The 25,822-nt window shown below is 49.7% G+C and overlaps 1 protein-coding gene and 1 non-coding gene across 2 annotated transcripts; one reads left to right on the top strand and one right to left on the bottom strand.

Annotated features, from left to right (window-relative positions):
- The first annotated feature begins 18,560 nt into the window (after positions 1-18,560).
- Positions 18,561-18,633, top strand: TRNAM-CAU. Its single transcript has one exon. It is a non-coding gene; the product is annotated as a tRNA-Met (tRNA).
- Positions 18,634-22,027: 3,394 nt separating this feature from the next.
- TLE7 (TLE family member 7) lies at positions 22,028-25,740 on the bottom strand. The gene is made up of 10 exons (XM_032488188.1): positions 25,356-25,740; positions 25,215-25,237; positions 24,994-25,052; positions 24,861-24,863; positions 24,286-24,588; positions 23,937-24,178; positions 23,606-23,747; positions 23,304-23,457; positions 22,691-22,764; positions 22,028-22,378 (listed from the first exon to the last, which is right to left on the bottom strand). Exons 1-10 carry the CDS (start codon positions 25,661-25,663, stop codon positions 22,274-22,276), a joined length of 1,413 nt encoding a protein of 470 aa, XP_032344079.1. The 5' UTR covers positions 25,664-25,740; the 3' UTR covers positions 22,028-22,273.
- Between the last annotated feature and the right edge of the window lie 82 nt (positions 25,741-25,822).

The raw sequence follows: 25,822 nt of genomic DNA, 5'->3' as shown, positions 1-25,822 counted from the left end.
ACACATCAAACAAACCTAATTATCCCCAGCATCTCTCTTTTAATGAGACGCAAAAACAAATCTTTGTGATTTTCCAGGGCTCCTCTGAGAAACCTGAAAGATCACCTTAGGTATAAGAGAAATCCTGAAAGTTCCCCCTTTTTTTCCCCTGCATTTATTAAATTATTTGAAAAGGCACAATCTAAAGAGTTAGCAGAAGAGATTTGGACATGATGAATATATAAAATATGACCATGGGTTCCTGAGAAACAATTCTTAGTTACCCATTTTAATTAAGTGACAGCACTCGAAAGTAAACAGACCGCAAGGTATTGAAACCATATGTCCACATAAAAAGTTGCACACAAATGTTCATAGCAGCATTATTCCTAATAGCCAAAAATGAAAACAAACCAAATGTCCATCGACTCATGAATGGATAAATAAGATATGGAATAATAATAATAAGATATGGATAAATAAGATATGGAATGGAATATTAATCACCCACAAAATGGAATGAAGCATTGATATATGCTACAACATGGTCAAACCCCTCACACACGTTACACTAAGACGCTAAACCAAAAAATACCCCCACGTATCGTATAATTCCACTTATATGAAATGTCCGAAAAAGATAAAACCATTGAGACCAAAAGTAGATTAATGCTTGCCAGGGGCTGGGGTGGGGAGTGACTGACTGCTAAAGGGTGTGGGGTTTCATCTTCAAAATGAAGATGGAATTAGGTAGAATCAGATAGATCGTGGTGACGGCTGCACAATGTAATTATATACCAAAAACCAGTGACCTATATGCTCTCCAAAAAGGTGAAAAACATCTTAATTTTCTCTTAAAAAGCCTATGCAGGCACTGATTATGGGGGAAAAATGAGTAAAATAAACAGAGAAGTTCACATATAGCTTGTTCCTCAGTGAGGAGTTTCTATCTTTCGTGTTTTAAAATGATCTATTCTAGGACACGACAAATTCAACATAAAGCACCAAAGAGCTTTCTGGTAAGACACAGAATTCCTGTCATCTAGAATAACCTTCCATTTCGTAGGCAATGGTATTAGCCAGTAAACCAAGGAGGCGGGCCCATCAAACCTGAGCAAACTTTGCTGAAATAGACTACACTTCAGAGTTTCTTTTCAGACAAAGGCATTGGAAAGTAATATAAGCAAAATTCACTTTCCAAACTTTGTCCTTCAGGGTGCCCCTTCACTTTCTGACACAGGCTGACACTTTACTGCGAGTCCTCGGGGTCAAAACTATCGTCACAGTAATGATAAAATGTTATTTATGTTAACATGCAAGCTGTTCATCATCGCTATTTTCAAATGAATCAAAAAATAACTTTTTTAAATGTCTTCATTTTGATTCCTAATGCAGTAAATATCAATAGTTTTAACCCACCTAAACAAAAGCTCTTTGTGTAATCTCAATAAGTTTGGTGACTGCGGAGGGGACAATCACATCTTAAAACACAATACTGACTGAGTGAGAAAGAAACAGAATAAGAAATGGCATAAAAGGACCTTTGGTGGGAACCAAAAATACTTATACACAAGACAGCAACTATGCTTTGTTAGAGCATCAAGAAACCAAAAGACACAGGGAGCAGGAAATCTCACTCAAAGGCACTAAACCAAGGGCAGGACCTCGCAAAGAGCACAAATTTAGAAGTGTGCTTAAATCCACCCTAGGTCCCAGAGGTTCCCACAGCCCCTCTCCAAGGACGCTGCAGCTGCCCGGGACAGAGCTGGCGCCACACAGAGACCCTGCCCTGGGCTCGCAGCATCCTGGAGATGCCTCGCCCTGGAGGGTTTTCTCCAGCATACCCACACGCAGGGAGGAGCAGGGGAGAGTCTGCCAGCTGCCTTGGAGGGAGCAGCTCCCAGGAAAGGGGAGGCAGGAGTGGCTGGGTAGATACCAGAGAGGTGAGGCAAGCCTCTTTACCACATACAGACCACCCACACTGAGCAAAGGGGCTGTTCAGCTGCAGGGGTAAAGGTGGGAGTGCTGGCTGGGTGGGAAGCTTGTACCTAATGCAGAAATGGGCAGCTCTGTCATCCTGTAAAGTGGATGTTTTTAAGAGATGCCTGAGCTGGAGCGCCACGGTGCCTGCAGGGAGGGTGTGGGAGAAAAAAGGAACCCTGCAGAGAGACACAAAGAATGCAGAGGGAGGGCCAGAAGCTCAGAGAAGAAAGTTTTTCAAAAGGCGCAGAGCGATCCACAGGGTCAGCACCACAGGCTCAGATCCCAGGGCAACGTGCCGAAGGGTGTGTGCTCCTTCACGTTAAACCAACAATAGAAACACCAGTGATCAACACCGAGGGGCTTGCTGGTTCCTGCTTCCCCAGGCCCCAACCGACCAGGACCCGGCTGCTTGTCAAAGAAATAAATTTCACTGTCATGCAGCTGGGTGATGAAGTCTGTCATCATTTGACAACTGTTCTTTGGAGCATTAACCACAGGCTGTGAGCCCTTCGACACTCACACCGGGGCTTCTATAACGGAGAACCACAGCAGACCCAGTCGGAGGGAGAAGAGCGCAAATACAGCCAGAGGGCAAATCATCACAAGGCCCATACAAAATGCCTCACCCCTCATGCTATTCATCCCAATGATTTTAAGGTGGTGCCTCTCCCTTTCCCTCTGTGCTCACTCTCCACTCTCTCTCTCTCCTCAACCCCAGCCTCTCTGCACAACTCCTTCTCCAAAGACCTGTCCCAGCCTCCCTCGCTGCCCTCAGTGATACTCCAGGGACGCACTGAGGTCTCTAATTGCCCCTCTTCAGGACCAGCAGGGCAAATGATTTGTAGGGCCCAATGCTAAAAGAAAACATGGGGCCCCTCCTTCAAAAAATTCTGACGCATTTCAAGTTAACAACAATAGAGCATTAAACCAAGCATGGGGCCCTTTGTGGCTGTCCACGTGGCGCACCCCAAAAGCCAGCCCTGTACCCCTGGGATGTGGAGAGAGAAATGAGCTTATCAACCCCCAGCCCAGGGCAGAACAGGACCAGTGCTCTTTTACACCACCCAGCCTGTGAGCAGGGGATGGGCTCCCATCACTGACTGCCCCCAGTGGGACCCAGTCTCACGAACTTCCCTTAAAAGGGATGGCTAACACTCTTTAGAGCAGAAATTGCAAACAGAACTTAACAGTCAAAGAAAAACAAGGTTCCTGAATACTAATTTTAAAAACCAAAGTGAAGCTGTGAAGTGCCCTTTGTGATCACAAAACTACACTTTGAATCACAAAAGCCTGCCAGAGGCTCTGAGCAGGTTTGGACAGGGTCCCCTGGGGATACGGTCAGCAAACAAAAGGATGAAACTGAAGGGGAACCAGCTGTCCCCAGAGCAGCAGCTTAGAGGAGGGCGTCTCATCTCACCCCAAAGGTGGCCTTACTAAGGCCTTACTAAGACTGGGGCTGCTGTTCAGGACTCCCATTTCTTGGCCTCTGGTTTCCCGAAAATCACTGAAGTCAGGAGGCACTCCTCTGAAGTATGTTATTGCATCAAAGACTAAGCAGCTAAAACCACAGCCTGGTTAACCAGCGAGGAGCTGAAGAGCCCCAGGCAAAGTATAAAGGGGAAAAGAAATGGACCCAAAAGACAGGGAAGACACAAGTTCCAGAGTTACCACCTGCAGAACATCCCTCAACCAAGGAGTGACCAGAGTCGGCAGGTAAATACCCCAACCTGCTCTGCTACTTCTTGTGGCTCACACCGGACCCTTGCCCCCACCCACCTCCCCAGCAACCAATGCACCACAAGTCAGAAAGCAGTTGTATCCTAGGATGAGAAAATCAGAAGTCTGAGGAGTCTGATCATGACAGTACGATCCCAGGACAAACTACTGTCCACCACAACAGTTCGAAAGAGGCGGTTGCCTTCCCACCCAGACAGAGAGAGGAGGCTGGAGTACAGAGACAAGGAAGGTGTATAGCCCACGAAAAATCAAGAGAAAGTCACACAGGCCCTCAGAAGGCCGTCAGCAGCAAGTCATAGCTCTACAGCACAAAGTCGGGAGGAAAGGGCACAGTCTAAAAAAAGACGCAGCCTCCAACCCTGGGTGAGATGAGGTGTCCAGTGGGCGGGTGCCGGCAGAGGAAGGGGAGCAGTGACAGAAGCCTCTGGCCGATGCTCACCCGGAAAATGAAGGCAAAACCACACAGGCCTTCAAGAAGGCCATGGGCCACGAGTCATGCTGGGGCACAGACCGCCGACTGGGAAGGAGAAAGAGCAGAAGCTGCTTGAGGAAGTGAAAATGAGCAAGCAGAAAATCCAAGAGCTAGAGAAAAAAATTAGAAAAACAAGAACGGTTCTCTAAAATGTACATGGGTGTTCTGAACAGGAAAGCCAGACTCTTGTTCTTGGCACAGGAATGTTAAAAGAGCTCTTGCCACACAGAAGGTGGGAATTGCCAACTTGAGACCTGTTTTAGGACAAACGCACCAAGAAAGAGAGAGTTACGCTTCAACAAACCGTGTCTCTCAAAACAGCTCCAAGAAGCAAGCAGTCAGCAGAAACTTCCTGGAAGACGCCCTCAAGGACCAGAGTTCCTCCGGCCCAACCATCAAAGCAGGTGAGATCCTGCTCCCGGTATCAATAACAGGCCAACCTGCGGGGCCTGTTCTCTTCTTGCTGAAGGGGCAGGGCCTGGACTGGAAGCCCCAACACCTACCTGTTCCCAGGGATCATCCGAGGCCTCCAGTGCAGTGCACGCCTCCTGGCTGGTTCAGCTCCATCCCACCAAGAGATGCAAGAAACCCTTCTCTTCTAAAGAGCTGGATGTCACAGGCCACCTGTCACTTCCACGATTTCCATGATCACACCAAGACAAAGATGCCCACCCCACCAGGAAGACCTGTATCCCCTACATCCTTCCACCTATGTTTCCCCTTAGACCTACTGAGAAAATACAATCTGTGCTCTCCCTGAGTTAGAGCTTCCTTTTGCCCAAGAGACTATATGCAGACAGCAATCTGGGGTTTGGGGTTTTAAACAACCGTCTGATCACTGTGAAGATTACTGCCTAAAACTGTTCTTTCTCACCCCCACCCATGAGCCAGCCTACTGGATCCTCCTTGTCCCTCACTGGAGGAGCTCAGCCTGACTGGGGTCTGGGCCTGTTGAGGAAGCCCTTGCACCTTGTCCTGGGCCCATTGAGGTCTCTCCTGATTGCATATTTGTGCTTTCCTGAAACACTGCACTTTTGCAATTAAGTGTAGAAGAGCCACCGCGTCACAGCTCCAACGAGGAACCAACTCAATTCCCACAAATGCAGCCAATCCAGGGCCAACCCAACCATCATCTTCCTCACAATCTTCCCTGGCTCTTCCAAGTGAGAATTCTAAGACTGTGGCCCCACCTGTGGAGACTGGGCATATTCCAGAACTGGCTCTGCCGTCTACAGAGCAAATGAGAGGACGCCACACTCTTAGGACAATTCATACCACAATCCTTGGTGCAGTGTGATCAGCTTGAAGAAGCGCCACTTGCAATTAACTCCAAGGCTGAGACCCCTGCTTCATGGCTACTACACTCACTTGGAAAACCAGAATCTCTGAACCCACACACTGGTGATGACCTGCAACATCGACTTGGTCAATGATGCAGCCCGTTTCAACATCCTAGGGGCATTGTTTAGAGACTCCCATGGTAACAGCCACAATGGCTCTGCAGAGAGCTCTGCGTTTAAAGCAGCCACTTTAAGTGCCTTAACACTGTCAGGCATCACACACCTTACCCAATCCTAGATGCCTCAGTGTATGCTACACTGGTGGTGGCAGTCACGGCGTCACAAGGTGCTAGTTGGAATCAGTCAGCTGTGCAGATGGCTGTCCAGGTCCACACAATGGGAAGGGGGACTCAAATGGCCACACTCAATGCTACTGACACACACACCCCGGAATTTGACTTGACGCTGATCCCTATGCCTGAGGTCTTGGCCAAGATCCCCGATTCCCACAAAGCATAGGAGCCACTCAAGGCAAAAACCAGCACTTGGTTCTCTCACCCAAAGGTGCTCCTTGTCACACCCAGAGGTGCTCCTTGTCACACCCACAGCATTTCCAAAGCTTGCTTCTGCTGCCTAGTAGGAGGCATGACATTTCCCATAGTGAGAGAATGGTAGGCTGGCAAACCCTCAGCAGAAGGAATGAAGCAGGCTATGTGAGCATTCAGACAAAAAAGTTCCCTAAGTCTAGGGGAACATTCCTCACTCCTGAGCATAACACATCCTGGATGTGTTTTGGAATCCCCAGGGAGATGTCAGAGCAGGTATACAAGGAGTTAGGCAAGAAAAGGAGAGATGAGCCTGATTCAGGCAGTGGAGGATGATTCATTATTTAAAAAAAAAAAGTCAAAGACCCTCATCACATCTAGGATGCCCTAGCATGAGGGCAGCACAGGTACAGTGATTTTAAACCACCTCCGAGATAATGGGGACCTCAAATGCTTCCAATTCTTCTTCCACAACCATCCCCTGCTGGGCCTTCTCCTTAAAACCCTTCTCTGGCCTCTCCCTGGAACGAGCAACTACCACTTCTGAGGCTTGTGGCTTAAAAAAAATGTATCCACCACACAAGAAGATTACCTCAAGCCTTGTTCCCCACAGGATTAACTGTTTAATTTTAATGGCAGCTCAGGTTTTAACTGATAGTAAAGGACTGAGTGATTTAGAGCACTGTGTGTCATGCTCTAAAAACCCTTGGGGTTTCAGTGAAAAGAAATACAGTAAAAACTGAGTTCCAAGTGACCCAGCTGCCCAGCCAGGCTTAGGAACCAGTAATCCCTATCAGAAAGAGCTGGGGTTTGAAAAGTCTGTGTCCGTCAAATTTGAAAAAACTTTTGCCATGACTTCCTTGGACCCTCCAGACAGTGCACAGAAGTAGGCAGAGACCAGTGAGGTTCAAAAAAGGAGTCTTGCTAAACTCAACACAGCACACAATAGCCCCTTTCTGAGGCTCACTCCACAGGGAATGCTGCAAAGCAGTAGTTCTCAACCAGGGGCAGTTGTGTCCCCACCTCCCCTCTTCAAGGACATGTGGCAATGTCTGGAGACATTTTTGATTGTCACAAATTGGAGGGGATGCTACTGGCATCTCACGTGAAGAGCTTGGGAAGCTGCTAATCATCCTACAATGCACAGGATAGCTCCCACGACAGACAAGGCGCCAGCCCCTGCTGTCAGCATGACTGAGGCTGAGAAACCCCGGTCCTAAAGGCACCGGGGGAGAGTATTTTCACACACACACACACACACACACACACACACACACACACACACACACACCCCTTTGTAATTCTGAAGGGGCAGAAACATTATTAATCGCTGATACCTATTCATGAATACAGGTCCCCACCATGCCCATGCCAGGCACCCAAGGATACTGAGGTCAGGTACCCTTTCTAGAGTACTCCAAATTAAAAACAAACAAACACACAAAAAAACAAAAACAAAAAAACCTTCTAAATAAAAGAAAACCTGCTCAAAAGAAACTTCTGCACTTACTACCTCATTTAAACCTCACAGCCATTCAGTCAGGTCCGGACTCAGGATCACCAGGTGACAGAGGCGGCAACTGAGGTAGAGTGGTTGAGGCAACTTTTCCAAGGTGACACAGCCATGTGTCAGAGTGGCAGAGCCGCAGGCATGGCCGGGGCCCCTCCGGGTTCCGAGGCCACCGTGGAACCGCGTGGCGGGGTCCCCGAAGATGGGGCGGGGGCGCTCGGACCCCAGCCTGGCTTTCCGCCCGTCTCGCACGCTCCTCTGCGGCCGCACTCCCCTTACTGAGAAGCTAAGTCATCAAAGGTGCTGGAGCCAGGCCTCTCGTACCACCCTTACCAGGGACAGCGGCTCTCAAGAACGGGTACGTGGCCTGGGACACGAGGCGCGGGGCACGGCGCGCAGGGCGGAGGCAGCTCCAGACGCCCCCACGCCTGCCGCTGCGCCTGCGCCTGCGGGGGAGGACGCTGCCCGACTCTTCCGCCGCGCGGTCTCCGCAGGCGCAGCCCTGGCTGACCTGCGCTCCTTTCTACCCCCACAACCGAGCGCGCCTGTGAAGTGAGCAGCGAACGGCAACTGTAGAAACTACTGGTTCATGGAGCAAGTCAGTTCCAAGGCCCCTCACCTGTGCATTTACACGCCCCCACCTCTACCCCTCGACCCGCCCGCTCACAGCATCCCTTTCCTGTGCTCCTCCGAGGCCAGGAGAGAGCCGATGTCGAGAAATCAATGAGTAACGGCGAGTCCCTGAGGTTTCCTTATTTTTTCTCCATTAAATCTCTCCTCGGTTCCTTCAGTCCTTCTGCTTTTGTTTCATAGCAAGAGGCTGCTTGTGGACCAGGTGGGCTAGTGGTCCTGTAGGGACCAACTTCACTTTCCTCCTCTGGCTGGGACTGATGCCAGGGGCTTGGGCACTCTTGCCTCATGGTTCGTCCTGTGTCATTTCCTGGTGTCCACCCTTCAGTCAGATCACTGGGTTCCTGCTGAAAACCACCCGGCAGGCCACCTTGGCATCCCAGAGGCCTGTGACAATCAAGAAATAGCATTCAGACAAACTGTGTTCAGAAGCACATTTCTCTTGTATTTTGCAAATACATGTATTCAAATATAAAATTTTTGCTTCAGAAAACAACAGCCAACCAGATTTAACAGTTGTGACCCCTTTGCTGAATGTGCACCAGACCAGTTTTTAAGTAACTAAACATTGTTCTAAAGCTAAGCTCCACCAGTCCTCCACCCCTGCCACCACCCTGTTATTACTTTGACACCAGCCCCTTCTCTCAGACTGGCACTGAGTCAACAGAGTATCCCTTCTCTGGATATTCCCTACTGGTTTGGTACGCTAGTGTAGCCAGAATTAATGTGTCATACCACCTGGTGGGCTCTGACAGCTTATGGAAAAGGCATCATGCTATCCACGTCTGGACCCTACTTGAGCTCATCTCTAAAACGGCCCCAGCTCCTTTTCTTGGCTGGATATCGGATTCCTCCTGCTGGGCAAGGGTGGCTTTTCCCATCCTAGTCTGGAAGGGATGAACCCCACCATTGGATGGAGGAGAAACAGGCCCAGAGAGGGGAAGTGAGTGTGTCAAGGTCACAAAGTCAGTGGCGATGTAGGACCTAGACCCAGGCCATGGTGAATTCAGAACCTTCTTCCTCCTCATCCCACAGAACAGGCTGTGTGGATGGGGGTCCACCTTCCACCCTACCCTGGGACTGGAGAGGAGCCAGCCAGCTACAGAGAGCTGTGCCCTGAGGCTCCAAGTTGCTGCAGTTCAATCTGTGGGCCTCCTGCCACTGGGGTCAGCATTTCTGGTGGGCCACAAGGGAGAGGAAGGACTAGGGCATCAGAGGTAGGAATCTAGGTGGGGCAGGAGCGCCCTCTGCTGGCTACCCGCTAAATAACCCGAACCTTAGGTCTACCTGATTTCTTGTGTCGGAGCGCCCTCTGCTGGCTACCTGCTAAGTAACTCAAACCTTAGGTCTACCTCAGATTTCTTGTGAACCCTCCTCCGGGAAAACTGAGGATTGGGGAGATTTTCCTTTCCCTCTAGATCACCCCTGGGGGAACCCCCAGAATCCCAGCTGATGGAGAAATCATGCTCGCCATATACAAGACACTTCTTCTCTCTTAGTGTCTCCCTGAATGTGTCCACCCAGCATCATCTATTGATGGCTTTCTACAGGCCAGTCACTGTGTCCAGTACTTTGGGGCCTGGAAATGATAAGACACTGTTCCTGTCCCCGTGGAATTTCCTGAGTGAGGCAGACAACTGAAGAAACCTTTTTTTCTTCAGTTTGATGGTGTGCAGTGGGCTGGGGGAATAGAAAGGAGGACCAAGGACCAAGGAAATGGATCAAAGGGGCTCTAATGGTGGACAAAGTGTTTGAACTGAGCTTTGAGGAGAAAACAGGTATACAGATGTGGGGAGAGGGTAAGGCATGTGTGGGAGATGGAACAGACACAGCCAATGCCCTTCCTCACATGACCCTGGCTGCTTTCTCTTCCTCTCTCCCTCCCTCCTAACTCCATGGGTCATAGTGACAGTCCACCTGGAGAATCCACCCACCTCTCCTGGCTGCAGGGCCCCTCTCTGGCCAGGTCTGTGTCTGTCAGGATTCCTGTGATGCTCCCAGCCTTAATACCTTGACCCTGCCAATGAACACTTGGTTTCCTGAATCTCGCATGAGGCTGTCCACAGTCTGGATGCTTGAGAATTCAAAACGTGGGAAATATTTCTTGTGCAGGGGATTCAGCAAAGCTGAAACCATCCTTTGCCCCAGATGAAAGAGAAATCATCCCAGAGAAGGAAAAAAGGTGCAAAGGAGTCATGCTGAGAGAAATTTCTCTGCAAGTTTAGAGGAAGGAGCAAGTTTTCTCCAGGCTGTTATGGCAAGAGGTGGTGGGAAAGAAAGGGTATGAACCCCATGGGCATCGGTGGCTGGCAGGATTTACATGTGTGTGATGGAGTAAGAGCAAAGGCCTGGAGCAGTTGGGCTCAGGATGACTCTGCGAGGCAGGGTACAGAGGAACAGTTCCTACTAGGCAGTTGGGAGCCACTCAAGGTTGGAAGCAGGAAAGGGACATAGTAAAAAGTGCACTTATGTAAATCAACTATAGTTCAATTAAATAAATAAGTAAATAAATGTTTTTTAAATACCCCCAAAAAGTGTACTTATAAAGATTCCCAGGACAAGGGTTGCCCCAGACTCTCTGCAGTGGCTATGATCAACTTGCACTCCAGCGCAGAAGGTGGGGGCAGCTCTGGCACCACCGCTCCTGCCCCAGGGAGTGAGAGCAGAGCCCAGCTGACCTCAGGCCCCAAGGAGCCTCACGGTGGGAGGCAAGAGGGTTGGTCTTGATGACAAACTCAGGGCTCCAAGGAAAGGTGAGCTGGATGGTGCATGAGGACGGCAGGATATTTACCCTGAATCTGCCACTCAACTACTAAGTGATTGTTTAGAAAACCCCTCTCTTCTCAGCCTCCAAGGCCTCTGATGACCTTCTCAGCCCCTAGTGGACACGAGAGCTTTTACTTTACTGTGCTTGAAGCTATGGGCTTTAGTGTAAGACATCATTGGAGACTGACAGACAGACACATCAAGGCCCTGGAATTGTGCCCTCTGCGCATGCCCGTGCAGCTCCGGCTGCACTGATGCTGGGCCCCAGGCACCTGCGTCTGGCTCAGCTATCTCAGACCCACCCCCAACCTACTGAATCAGAATCTGCATTTTAGCAAGATCTCCAGGGAATGTGTGTGCATACTGAAGTTTGAGAAAAGCTGGTCCTAGTCACCAGAAGGGCCCTTGGGGTGATCCGGGTCCAATGCCAAATCTACAGTTTATAGATGAAGAGACTGAATACAGAGAGACTCTCTATTTGCTTAAAGTCACTGGTCAAGCCCTGGGTGGTATGGCACAGACCTCAAGACCCTGACTTCCAGCCCAGTACTCTTTCTCCCATGGCACCCTGCTCCTGTAGCCCAGACCTGGGCCTGGGCACCAGATGGCCATAAGTGGTGGCAGGACTTTGGTGGGGTCTTCGAACTTCAGCACATGTGTGCTGTGGGCATCCCAGAGATGGCTAAGGTACCATCCTCATATATAACTCAAAACAAACATACATGATATCAGCCAAGTATAACCTCTTACCTTGAGTCACGCTGTGGGACCATCTCTAAATCTAGGAAAATAGAGAAGGGAGAAAAATCAGTGTGGACCAATATGTAGCCAGGGACGGCTTCCTTTGGGCTGGGCTTGTGAGAGGGGGTGGGTTAGATTTCAGTGGCTGGTGGAGGGAGGGGCAGCATTTCAGGCCTAAACACCACGACGAATGAAGGGTATTAATAGGGCAGAAAGAGGATCAGTATGACCAGGGCTCCAGGTAAGGGGTGGGCAGCAGTGAGAGATAAAGCTGGAAAGGAGAATGGCTCAGAATATGGACAAAGCAGAGAACTGCTGGGTAGAGCCAATTCAGTCCCTGGGCTGGAGCCATGGAAGGTACTAGAGCCAAGGAGGAGAGAGTCCTTAACCTTGGAAAGAGCTTCTGGGGTGTATCAGACAGGGTGCAATGGAGGAAGGGGCGACAGGAACCCTCACCTGGGAGCTCACTGAGGGCATGGCTAGAGGCTCGCTCATCTCCAGGTCACCAGCATTTGGTAGAGCCTTGGCCCTTGGAAAGTCTCCTCCATCAGACCATCTCCATGGGAGGCAACCCGCAGCCCAAGGGCCATTTAAAATTCAAGGTCTAGATCAGAACAGGAAATGTAAGTCATGCTCTTGTGACCTTGAGCCTGTTCCATCACAGAGTGAGGATAACAGAAACGCCCTCATGAGGTTACAGTGAGAATTAACTGTGATAAGACACGTCCCATACTTGGCAACCAGCTGGTGCTCGATATCACGATGACTCCATTCCACTTCTTAACGCCTGCTGTCCCCAGGGCCTCAGTGAGTCAGCACCAGCTGGGTATCCTCTATAGCCCTTTGAGCTGCTCCTTCCAACTCTCCTCATCCCCTGATTAATGGTAGCATCTGTTGAGTACTGTACTCCTATTAAAACTCTTTATATGAACTCAATGAATCCTGCTAATGTTTTGAGATATGTTCTACTGGTTCCCTGATTTAAAGGTGGGAACACTCAATAACAGAGCTCCTGCATGCACACAAAAAGGGTGTGAATTGGGTTGCTGGATCGAGCAGCCCTCCCCTCACTGTGCTTTTATGTGGCCTCCAAGTGAGATGGCCCAGGACCTCCCCCCCCCATGACCCTCCAGCTACACATTCTCCCTCCATATCTCCTCCTCTGACAGTTGTAGGAGTCAGTCTCAATTTTTTGTTTTCAGCCTTCATCTTCTTGGATGGACAGGCCCACATTTCTAGAGGCCAGTGGGATAGAGTATCCACCCACATGGATGTCTGTCTTCCTCTGAAACCCAACCAGCCCCAAGTTCCCAGCCCCTTCCTCTAGCCTGAGCCTGGGCAGCTCATGCCAGGTACATCCTAAATTCATTCTATCCAGAAGGGTGCCCCAGGTTGGTCTCATCCCTGGTATGGGGTCCTGGAGAGCATAAATCTGTCCTCAGGTGCCTCTCACAGACCCAAACACAGTCCATTCAGGACTCACCTATCTCTCAAACCAGTGTCCCCTCCCAGCTCATAACACTGTATCCTTCATCGGGCCCTCGAAGATCTGAAACTTTCCCCTGGACCATCCCTCTCCAGAAGCCCTCTCATTCCCTCAACGGTCCTCTCTGCTCAGAACTGCCTCCCAACTGCCTTAGACTGTTCCCTCCCCCCACATTCCAACAGACCAACTGCTCCCTGCTCTTCTGCAAGTTCAGGTCAAATGCAAGCCCCCTTGAGTCTTGACCACACGCTGGCCCCAATGCGAGTTAGTTCCCAGTGTGTATCCTACCCAATGAACCAAAAACTCCTTGGGGGCAGGAACCGTGTCTTTTTATTTTTTGTCCCCATGACACTGGTCACAGTAACTAGCACACAAAACCTGTCAATATACATACTTTGACTAAAAGAATTTGAGGATTTTGCTAAAGCAGAAAGTGTGTGATTCCTCAGGAGCATTTGATTTTTTTAATTAACAACGTGGAAGTTATACATATTCCTGACATAGAAACTTATCAGACTGCCCAAGTCATTCTGCCCCCTCGCTGGGCACACCTGCAGATTCATTTGTTTATTCTGTTTTCACCCACTGACTTGTGTTGACTATCCATTCAAATACCTCTTGAGCTAATGAATGAAGGAGATGTTAATGGTCACCTGATCCAGGAGAATTTACACCTGAATACTGGGAAGACCCAGGAAGTTGTTAAAAGTACAATCCCCCAGCCCATTTCTAAAATTTACTGAATCAGAATCTCTGAAGGCAGGCCTGAGGGCTTCCTCTTTTATTCATTTGTTTTTTACTTTTAATTTTTCCTTTTAAAGTAATTTTCAGACTTATAAAACAGTTTGGAAATAATAAAGTTCCTATATACCTTTCACCCAGCTTTCCCAAACATTAACACTTACATAACCATAAAGCAATGATCAAAACCAGAAAATTTACTGATAACTGATAACTGAAAACTGATAACTCATCTACAGACCTTACTCAAATTTAGCCAGTTGCCCACTGATGTCCTTTCCATGTCCCAGAAGTCAATTAGAGAGGCTTTACAGTTTGTTTTAATGTCGGGTAGAGCTACCACCACCACCATCCCCAGCCCCACTCTTTTGATTCAATGTTTCCCTGGATATTCTAGCAGGTTTATTTTCCATACGAACTTTAATATCAACAAACCATGTTCCTGGCTGGTTTAGCTCTGTCCCACCATGAGATGCCAGAAACCTTACCATGAGATGCCAGAAACCTTTCTCTTCTAGAGAGCTGGATGTCATGGGCCACCTGTCATTTCCACAATTTCCATAACCACACCAAGATGAAGATGCCCCATGTCCCATGCCACCATGTCATCTGGGAGGACCTTCTGTTCCCCACCCTACCCTTCCACCTATGGTTCCCCTTAGACCTACTGAGAGAATACAATCTGTGCTCTCCCCAAGTAAGAGCTCCCTTTTGCCCAGGAGAGTACATGCAGACAACAATCTGACGCTTGGAGTTTAAAAAACTCTTCGACCACTATAAAGGCCACTATCGAATCTGTTTCCTCCTAAAGATTCACCTTTTTAGTTTAACTCCTATAGCTCTGTAAGTATAAATGACTTAGAAAGTTAATTTCTAAGTGTGGTAAATTTTACATTGTAAGTAAATCCTTTTCTGTGGATGATTAGCAGGAGTCTCTCAGTTATTCCAACGTGCAGCCAGGTGTGGGAACAAGGGGAATATAATAGGCAGGACTGGGATCTGGCACCTCCGGGAGCTGCTCCTACTCCCCAGCAGGGGCCTTTGAGAACAGCTGGACCAAGCACACCAGGCAGTGAATGGGGAGGCTCAGCCAGGCCGGGGCAGGGCTGGGGGCGGGGAGCGGGGGGCGGGGGGTCTTCCTGCTCAGAGTGGTCAAACCATCCAGTGATGAGTACCAGTCACCACAGCTGCCGTCCCAAGCTAGACATATTCTTCACACTCTCGAATTATACCTCGGTTCGACCTTCCAGCAGTCCAGTGGAGTAAATTCAGGTTTGATCACCATTTCACAGGAACAGAGAGATTAAGACAACCAGTCATGGCAGACCTGCGGTGAGCAGGGGCATCTCACTCCAGCGGCCATGCACCAGCATCGCCAAGACCCTGGATTCTAAGAGCGCTGTGAGAGGTAGAAAGCACAGCACTACGTCCCCACTCTCTACATTGCACGGCCATAGCCCAGGGTGAATTTACGGGATGCTGGTATCCTAGAATGGGCTGGAAGGGATTGATCCTATCATTTAGTAGAGAAGAAATAAACCCAGAAAGGGAAGAGACTTTCTCAGGATCGCACAGCCAGTCAGCGTCAAAGAGGAGGTCAGAGTCCAGGCAGGGCTCTTTTGCATCCACCTCAATGCATTTGGGAGTTAGAGGCAATACAAGACTGCCCTCTGGTGGAATGGCTGGAAAACTGCAGGCGTCCCTGTCCTGAGACTCTGGGCAGCTTTACTCCGCATTATGATGGATTTCATGACCCTGTCCCTCCCTGGGAGTTTCTCCTTCCTTACCAGTGCCCCTGCAGAATCCTCAGGACTCTATTGATGAAGTCACATCAGGGGTCCTGCATACACAAAGTGGTTTTTCCTCTCACTGCGTCCTTGAAATCACTGACTCAAGAAACACCTAGATAGAAATGGCTTTCATGTAGGAGGCACTGGGATGGGTGTGTGGGGACAGAACCTGAGATGATCCTGTCTGTCCCCACAGAGGTCATGACATGTTGGGTGTCTCAGACACAATCTGTGGTGAACAGAGAGCTGGAATGGGACGGGGAAGAACAGAATGCCAACTAAAGAATTAAGAGAGGGACTTGTGGGCATCACATCTGAGCCAAGTGTGAAGAGGAAAGGATTTCAGTAATGAAGAGGATGGTATGAAATTCCCAGGGAAAGAGAGAAGACAGGGCCAGGGCCTCCCCTCATGTTCCCTGGTGCCTGCTCTTCCCCTCAGCCCTTCACCCACTGGCCACCAAAGTCCTGGGGTAGCGGGGTCTCCAATGTCCGACTCCTTACAATGCCTGACTCCTTACAATGCCCCTCCCCAGCTGCAGCTGCCTCTTCTCACAGGTCTGCCCCTCTGTGGCCTTGGCCATGTCTCCTGCACTCACTCCAGCTCCACCCTGACCCTCAGATCTCTGAGTCCTTTGTAGGCCGGTCTACAGAGAGATCTCCAAGGTAATCAATCAGTAAGCTAAAATTAGTTCCTGTGTACCTGCTGCAGAGGATCCAGAAAGTTAAACCAACCTCTGCCCCAAAGAAAAAGAAATCATCTAGGGTATGAGTAAGGGTGCGAGGAAGTGATGGAGAGAGAAACATTCTCTGCTAGTTCAGGGCTGCTGCACCAAAGGGGCTCTGTGGATTGCTGACATCGGATTAGGGTGCATGGATAGGTGGGAGGAAGGCAGGAGCAGAGGCTGGGAGGCAGGGAGCCTCTGGAATGGTCTGCAGGACAGCGCAGAGCCTGACTCATCCGACGGGAGGCTGAGGGTTGGCCTTACCGGCGCAGAGCGCTGAGGAACATTTCTCCAAAGGCAGTGAGGAGCCACTCTCAAGACTGGGTGCTTGGACACCTTGAAAAGTGTGTTTAAAAGACTCCTGGAACAAATTGTGTCCTTCACACTGCAGCTTCTCAGGGTGGGGAGTGGTGGGTGGAGGGGGCTCTGGCTACACAGCTCTCCTGGCCTCTGGGAACCTGAACTGCCAGGGGGAGCCACCTGTCTCGCAGCCAGCTTCTTCCAGTTCTTGGGACGGAATTTGTGCCTCCCCAGGATGACCTGGAGGGGCAGCCACAAGGTCAAGGCTGGGTACTGGCTGAGGGAGAACAGAAGCCAAGCCCTGACTCTGCTCAATGCACAGGCCCACACCAGCAGTGAGTCGGGCAGGAGATGGCAGCAGACAGTGAGGGTGCCATCCAGAAAACTCCCCTGACCATCCCGCTGAATGTGGTGTTCCCAGGGGTGGCTCAGATCCTGTCCCTGGGTCACAGAGCACCCAGTCAAGGGAAGAGAGGAGTGACACATAGGGAACAATGGAGAACAACCCAGAACCTCAGGATGCGCCACATTGACTAAGAGCCCTCGGAAATCAGAGGAGGAAGAGGAAATTAGCGTGAACAGTTGTCCAAGAGATGACCTATGACCTGAGCCCTGTGACCAATTCAGCACCAATTCTCCGAAGAGGGCCAGTGAGGGAAGGAGCTAGACCCACCAGATATGAAAATATATTGTTCCCCTGGTGAAAACAAGAATTCTGCAAGGACTGAGAGAAAGAATAAGCTACCCAATCCAAGAATAACCGTTGGGTAAATGGGATGGGGCAACGCTTCCCTCTTTGGTAGCCATCCCCTTCTGGGCACTGGCAGCAGAAATTTCCCTGAGGTAACAAGGAAGGAAGTGCTTTTTAAAGGTGTTTATATGTTCTGTCCATCCAACCATCCATCCATTCACCTCTACAACCTGCATTCTTATAACAATAAAATTTAAAACCCTGCCCAGAGGGAGCGCTGCTACTCTCCTGCCCTTCAAAACACGATGCCCTGTGTGTAATGAGGAAGCAAAATACTTGAAAGAGAAAACAACCACAAAGTTTAATAAGCGAATAAGCTGTCAAGTCCAAGGCAACCATAGTTTCTCCCTCCGTTTTCCAACTAAATTCACATCCAAGAGTCTTCTGGAATCTTCTCTCTTTTCTCCCACCTCAGCCCACCCCCCATCCAGCATCAGGCCTGGAGATTTAACGTCGCAAACTTCTCTGCGCGCCCCTCTCCCGTCCCGCCCCTGCGCGCGCCCGCCCCAGAGCCCCTCCCAGCCCTCAGCGGCACCCCGACACCTACCTGCAGCTGGTGTCGCCCCCTCCTGGCTTTCGTCCACCCGGACACTCGCCGTTTGTCATCTCCCGCGCTCTCAAGCGACGGTAACCGTCAGGATCGACGACCTCAACTTGGTCGGCCGCTTGTACCACCTCCGTGCGCTTCGCATCCTCGGCCGCCCGGCCTCTTGCCAAAGCCAAAGCTTGCTCTCTGGGTGCCCGAGCCAGTGCGCGGGCGGGGTCACCCCTTGGAGCCCCGGCCCCAGGCAGGCCCTCCCGAGTGTCAGCCCCGCCTACTCCTGCTCAACCTGCAGAACCCCACGGGCCGCGCCTCTTCTCCCTCCTTCCCCAACCCCAGGGTGCGCGGCTGCCCGCGCCTACCTCCTCCTTGGGACCCGCTGCGCTCCCGTTAGGCTCTGGCTGCGGGGCGTGGGCCACCCTCCCTCCGCAACACGGCTCCTCTCCCGGAAGAGCGGCCCTCCTTCCCCACGTGTCCTGGGACCCGCCCTGCGGCTGCTGGGAGACACCGACGCTTGGGATGCGGCTCGGCGGGAGAAAGGGGCCGCAGGCACTTTCTTTAGTGACAAAGAAAAGTGTTAGCTAGTGCCCTCTTAGCGCAGTGGGCAGCGCGTCAGTCTCATAATCTGAAGGTCCTGAGTTCGAGCCTCAGAGAGGGCACGATATTTTGCTGTGCTACCGCGTAGCATTTCACAGAAAGAAGCGTTCTTGAGTGGAGCTTAGACTGACCCCGCAGGGGCCCGGCAGGTGGAGGGATGCCCACGCAGACCATTCACTGCAAGCCACAGCCACGAGGAACGATTGTTGTCCCCTTTCCAGTAATAATAAGATAAAACCCTGTAAAAGTGGAAACACACAACATTGGCGCGACTGAGGGGAAATAGACACAGAGCTGCTGAGGGGTTCAATTTGCAACATCTGTGAAAAATAATCTTCCAGTCCACTTCCGATCTCCTTTTTCCCCAATTCCCTCTACTCGGAGAAAGGCCCTGTCTCTGCGTTCTTCTGGGGCTGTCTCGGAGACTATCTTCGCTCTGGTTCAGACCCGGCTTTCAAGAGCAGGGAAGACCTGGACAGTCAGTGACGGTCTCCCACGTGGCCTGGGAGACCAAGGTGAGGCGTGGCACTGATGACCTAGCAATGGCCAAGCTGTAACTATAGCTTTAGCTGAATCCTATAATTTTTGATTATTCAGTTTACAGTAAGCTCTTTGTGACTTAGTCTCTATTAAATATTTAGACGTATGTTTCTAGATGTCGAAAATAAGGAAATTTCTATTTTTCTTTTTATTATTTATCTCTATCTTAATTGCATTATGGTCATAGAATATATTCTGTAAGAATTAAATACTCTGACATTTATGGCTCAGTTTTTGGTCAAGTTTTGTATTTTTTTGTTCTTATTACCTAGCTTTATTTATATTAGATTAATATCAAATTAAGTATACTTTTAATAATGAGTTAATAAAATTATATTAATTATAAATATAAGTAATAAAATTAATGTCATTATATATTATTATACTTTATTATTCCAGTATTTTTCCTTTATTATTTGGAAGCTATACCCTCATTTAATATTCTTTTAGTAATTAACCTAGAAATTACAACACTACTCATTGACTTATCAAGACTACTGTTAGTTAGGACTTTTACCTTCTTTGCAAAAAAAAAAAAATTTACAATTCTTTTACTTTATCATTTCCAATTATTACCCTCCCAACTTACTTGCCTTTGTTTTCAATTCTCTTTTTGAATTGCTGGATCATACAGTAGCTCTGTGTTTATCATTTTGAAGAGTTACTACACTGTTCTTCCAAGTGACTGCAATGTGTTTTACCATCCCACTAGCAAGGTATGGGGGTTTCAATTTCTCCATATCCTCAACATTTATTATTGTCTGTCCTTTTTATTCCAGCCATCCCGGCACACGTGAAGTGATATCTCACTGTGGGTTTGGTTTGCGTTTCCCTGATGATATTGAGCATCCTTTCCTGTGCGTATTGCCATTTGTACACCTTCTTTATAGAAATGTCTGTTCAAATCCTTTGCCCTTTTAAAAAAAGGTTTACTTGTCTTTTATTGTTGAGTTGTAAGACTTCTTTACATGCTGGATATAAGTCCCTTACTGGAAACATTTGCAAATGTTTTCTCCCCTTTGGTGGGTTGTCTGTTCACTTTCTTGATGGTTTCTTTTGTAACACTCATTTTTAATTTTGATGAACTTTGTTTTTAAAGAAATAAACATGATAGAGTCGAAGCTCCCTTTTTATCCCTCTATGTCCAATTTCTCTACCTCCCTCCCCAAAGGTTACCACTATTCTGAATTTGATCTTTACAGTTCCCTGCCTTTTTAAAATTGTCTATGATATATGTAACATAAAATTTATCATCTTGAAACATTTTACAGTGTACAGGTCAATGGCATTAAGCACATCCCCATTATTGCACAACCATCACCACCACCTGTCTCCAAAATTTCTTTCTTCTTGCAAAACTGAAACTCTGTAGCCATTAGGCAATAACCTCCCATATCCCCCTCCCCGCAGCTCCTGTCACCACCATTCTACTGTCTGTCTCTATGAATGACCTAAGTACCTCATGAGTGGAACCATACATTATTGTCCATGTCTTATTTCACTCTGCATGTCTTCAAGGTACATCCATACTGTACCATATGTCAGAATTTCCTTCCTTTCAAAGGCTAAATAATATTCCATTATATATAACAAAATTGCATTTTATTTTATCTACTCATCCATTGATGGACACTTGTTATAGAGACACTTGGAGGCTGTTTGTTACTACAGCCCAATAGGATAGATCTACTGTTGGTCTCCACCCTCGGTATCATATTTTTAAACAGATTCTAAATAAATGTATTATTTAGAGGCTCATTGGCCACAGCAGGACTCAGCAAACTACAGCCAGCAGACCAAATCTGGCCCACTTCCTGTTTTTATTAAGTTTTATTGGCACACAGTCACATTCATTTATCTGTTGTCTATGGCTGTTTTCATGCTACAACAGCAGAGGTGAATAATTGGGACAAAGAGCATAGGACAAGGCCTAAAATATTTACTATCTGGTCCTTTAAGTACAAGTTGGCTATTTCTAGAGCTATAGTTATAGACTCCAAAAAATGTAACAATTCAAATATAAGTTTATTTCTCTTCCATGAAATAATCCAGAGTTGGCAGTTTTTCTCCACGTTTGATTTGTGGACACAGGAGGCTCCCACCTCATTGTTTTGCAATCCCCTAAGGCCTCCATATCATTGGCTGGAGCTGGTAGAAGGGGACAGAGAACCTGGAGGGGACCCCTACTCCATTAGCCTTGGCCCAGAAATGAGACATGTGCTTCACTCGTAACCCATCGGCAAGAAAAAGGTACCCAACAGGATCTCGATGCAGAGGATGGTACACTTGGTCCCTGGCTTTGTGCCTCCTCTGGGTAACTTCAAACTACAGACTTTAGCAGGCAGCTGGCTGTCTAAGCCATGCCAACACCAAGCAATGAGGAGGCAGGATGGAAGATTAGAAAGCAGATCTGTACACCTTGATTCCGGGAGCTGGGGCTGTGTTGGCCTGGCGAAGGCCAGACAAAATATTATACCCTCAAACAGGAGGTCATTGCCCTGAAACAGAGACAGGCAGATTTTGACTCTTACCAAATGCCAGAATTAGGATCAGGACTTTGAAAGACTCAGACAAAGCGAGGTTTCATCAAGTAGGAAGCTAAAAGGTGAGCTCTCCCTGAGATATGGTTAGGCCAGCTCAAGGAGTCTTCACCTGCGTCAAGAGGTGATTGTATCAGTCTACCAACACCTGATACAATCTTACAGTTCATACATGTACGTATTTTGCTTATCAAACTTTCTTAAGATTTCAAGAATTCCCTGGCCCCCCAAAAAGTTATAAACAAAACTAAGTCTGGTCTAAAATTCCTTCCCCACCCTGGAATTTGCTGAATGGAGGCATAAGCAATCCATCACAATGAGTTTGTTATTGGAAATAAATGACCATCTATCCCAGCCATTTCAGGTTTTGCTTTTCTATTTTATTAATTACAAAATCCAGAAGTCAGTAGTAGAAAAATAACAAAGGAAAAATTCCTAAGCCATATAATAAAAACCTGGGAGGGCAGGCTAGGTGTGGGCTGGGTGGGAAGGGGAGGACAGATGACTGGCCAGGGAGAAGGTAGAGGCGTGGGAGGTACTGAAGTTACCCAGAGCCCTGGGGTCAACCTCTCAGCCCACTGGCCTTCTCTGGGTCTTCATTGTGGACCATGGCTCACAACCTTCAATACAAGAGCTGGTAAACTGTGGCACTGTTCTTAGAGCCGGTGACCAGATACTGGTTGTCAGAAGACACATCACAACACAGGATGTCTGTAGACTCCTCTGCCTGGAAGGAAAGAGGCCACAAGAGGGACGACATGCAGGGGCCAGGCTTGGGCCAGGGATTCACACTTCAGGTGAGGCTGTTTCAAGGCTCCCTATAGTCATGAGGCTCGGCTGGACCCCTGGCCAGGTTCAGGGCTCTAGGTGGAGCCCAGGGGTTCACAGGACCTTGAGTCCTCCTTCCCCTCTGACATATCCACTGGCCCTGGATGCTATTTCAGAGGTAGTTTCTAGCACTATCTCTGGGGCCCCACCAAATGGGGACCAGGGCTGTGAGCCCCAAGTGCCTGGGTTGGTGCAGCCCTCCATCCAGTACCTGAAACAACCTCTGCAGAGAAGGTGCAGCAAGGCAGTGGATCGACTCATCCTGGGTGGTCACAAAATAGCTTCCTGGTGAAGGGAAGACAAATGGAGGGATCAGAGACCCACCTGCATTCTAGTCCCAGCTCGGCTCCCACCAGACTAGGGCAAGCGTCACTCTTTCTCTGCCTCAGGTTCCCCATCTCTAAAACTCAGAGACATGGCCCAAACCACTCCTTCATCTGCCCACACCCTCCCGCCAGGCCCGGGATCACGTTAAGGGTCCCTAAACAGGGCAATCATATGGGGCTTCAGGCCTCTTCTGTCTCCTGTGTGTTTGGGCTGTGGTTCCATGTAGGAAGCTACTGTTATCGGCAGAGCCAGAAACAGAGAGGGAGGGCAGCAGAGAAAGAAGGGAGGGAGGGAGCCAGGCTGGCAGGGGGTAAACAGCGGGACCGGGAGGAGGCTGATGTGGGGCATGTGGGGCGAGGGCAGAGGGAAGGTGGGCCCCTGGCCACTGCTGGGGCCTGAGAAGAGGGAGTTAAGAGTCTGAAATAAGACTCTCCAGGTGAGTAGATACCTTGCAGGGGGACAGGACACCCAGAGGTGTCGCCTGCCTGCTCACTCACCACAGGAGGCAAACTTGAGATTGTGGTGGTGGATGTATTTGTGTAACACAGCTTTAAACTTCTCCTTCCGGTGCGTGTGCAGGATTATGATGTCACTCATTCGCAAGCCCACTAACAACCACTCCTCACTGGGGTCATGTGTGATGCTGAGGATCTGTTTGGAAGGAGGTCTGCAGTCAGCACTCAAGGTGCCAGTGCCAGCGCTTGTCCCACCTCTTCCAAGACGGACCCCGCTCCCGCGGGCACCCACAACTCCCTGGTCCCCGGGGCTGCACGCAGCCCGGCGGGGGCCATCCAGGCACCTCATGCTGTAAATCATGTTGCTGCAGCCGCTGGTAGCTCCTCAGGTCCCAGGAATACAGGCTGGTGTCTTCACCTCCCGTCCAGAACTTATTGCCCGTGATGTCCACACATCGGGACCCATAGATGGGGACTTCATGCTTCCTGGAGGGAAAACTCAGAAGTTCGTGCGTTGGCTGGACCCCCATAAGTTGGGGGCCCAGGAAGCTCCTAGATACGTGGCTCAGATACGTTCTCCACGTTGACTCACCTAGTCCTACTGCTCAGAGGTGAGGTCGGGAAGGGGACACACACTTTGCCAAAGCCTCAGCATCAAGCCCTCCCCCATCGTACCTGATCAAGATTTGGTTCTGCAAATCCCAGATCTCAACAAATCCTTTGAAACAAGCCAAGCAGATCTGGGCATTGGAGGAGATGGCCAGGGAATAGCACATGGGGCCCGTGGAGGCCAGCTGTGCCCTGATGCGAGGGGTGGGTGCTAGGTCCCACAGAGTCAGGGTCTGGGACAGACCCCCCGTGATCAACCTCTGCTCATCTGGGAACAGCTTGCAGGTGAGGACACAGTTCTGATGGTCCTGTAGGAACAGTTTACATTCTCATATCACCTTCTGGAAGCACGGGCTCTGAGTGTCAGGACAGAGGTCATGTCTGGGCTCCCCCAGTCTTCCTGATGACCCCTCACCTGGAGGTTGAGCTGGGCCTGGGGGGCCTGGTCCCAGGCGTGCAGGGCACTCTCATTCCACACTCTGATGTAGCCATGGCCGCACGTGTACACATGGTGAGTAGAGCCGCTGACGGCCACAGCATAGACTTTCTTTCCGTGGCGGAGTTTGCCAACCTTCCAGGACCCACGTGGAGTCCTCTGCCTGACCACTGCTTCGTCTGGAACGGGAGGCTGGGTGGCCAGGAGAGGGTCATAGCTTTGACCTGCCTTTACCCACAGCGGGGACAGCCTGCCCTGCCCTCTGACACAATTCCTAAGCCTTCATCCGACAGCTCCTCTCTGACCCCAGGCAGAGAACTTGTCCTCATCTGGAGTCCCCATACCATTGACCCCCTCTGCACGAGCCCAGGTTTCCCTCCTTGGTAACAGGACACATTCTGAGATAATTCTGAGCACCAGCCATGAGAGGAGGGCCCAGCTCAGAGTCCCCTAGGATGGAACTATGGAAGTGACATTGTGAGCTGAAGCCCCACACTTGGTGATGGGAGAAGGGCAGCCCAGGTCAAAAGAAGCAGGGAGTCTCGTGCACCTACCACCTGTGGGAGAGAGAGTGGGGATGTGGACACACCGCACGCCCTCATCTTCTTCCTACTAGCTTCTTGCTTGGTGGGTAACAAGAAGGGAAAGATGTCAAATTTAAAAAAAAAAAAAAAAAAAAAGACTTACAATTGCTCTGAGCAATGACCGGACTTCTTCACTGGGAGGAGGTGAAGAACAAAGCTGAGCTGCAGGGAGAGACCAGCAGAGAGGGTGTCTGGCAGCAGCAGCATCACAGGATCCAGGGAGAAGGCTGCCCTCCTGACCCAAGATCTCATTCCTGGTCCCCCATCCGAGGCCCAGCCTTGGGTTACACCAAGCCTGCCCACATCATCCCAGCTGGGACTTACCAAACCCGAGTCCTGGTGGGGAGCTGTGACACATGGAGGAGACAGGGAGGAGACACGGCATGAGATGGAGAGCTCCTGCTGGGATTCCTTGCCCCAGGCCATTCCCAACCCCCCTCCAAGTCTTGTTCAGGTGAGACCTACCTGGGGCCAGGCTCTGCTTCTTCTGATTCCACCTTAGAGAACCAAGGGACCTGCAGCTCAGATCTGTCAAGGGCCTGGGGGACCCACTGCTGTGGACTCACACAGCTCACCTCCTGAAAAACTGGCCCACATTGTGCCAGGGAGCCAGGGAGCTGCTGCAGGGGACCACACGCCTCATCCAGCTGAGATTGTGTGTGATGTTCATGCTGAGAGGAAATGCCAGGGCTTTCTGGCACACTCCCCCTCTCCTCCGGGTCATCATAAATTGTGAGTATACTGAACGAGGCCTCTTCCTTCTCTTCACTCATGTCCGTCGACTGGCAAAGTGCCTGAGCCACCTGGTTCTAGGGCTTGAGATCACACTCACCCCCTGGGTTCCCAATATGTCCCGATCCCTGTAGCAAGAGAGGGAACAGGTGCCAACATGCAGATGCGCTGTTCAAGTCTATTGAGAAGGCTCAGAGAAC

Source organism: Camelus ferus, chromosome 9, assembly GCF_009834535.1.
Source record: "Camelus ferus isolate YT-003-E chromosome 9, BCGSAC_Cfer_1.0, whole genome shotgun sequence".
Classification (NCBI taxonomy): domain Eukaryota; kingdom Metazoa; phylum Chordata; class Mammalia; order Artiodactyla; family Camelidae; genus Camelus; species Camelus ferus.
This window is presented reverse-complemented; position numbering and strand designations above follow the sequence as displayed.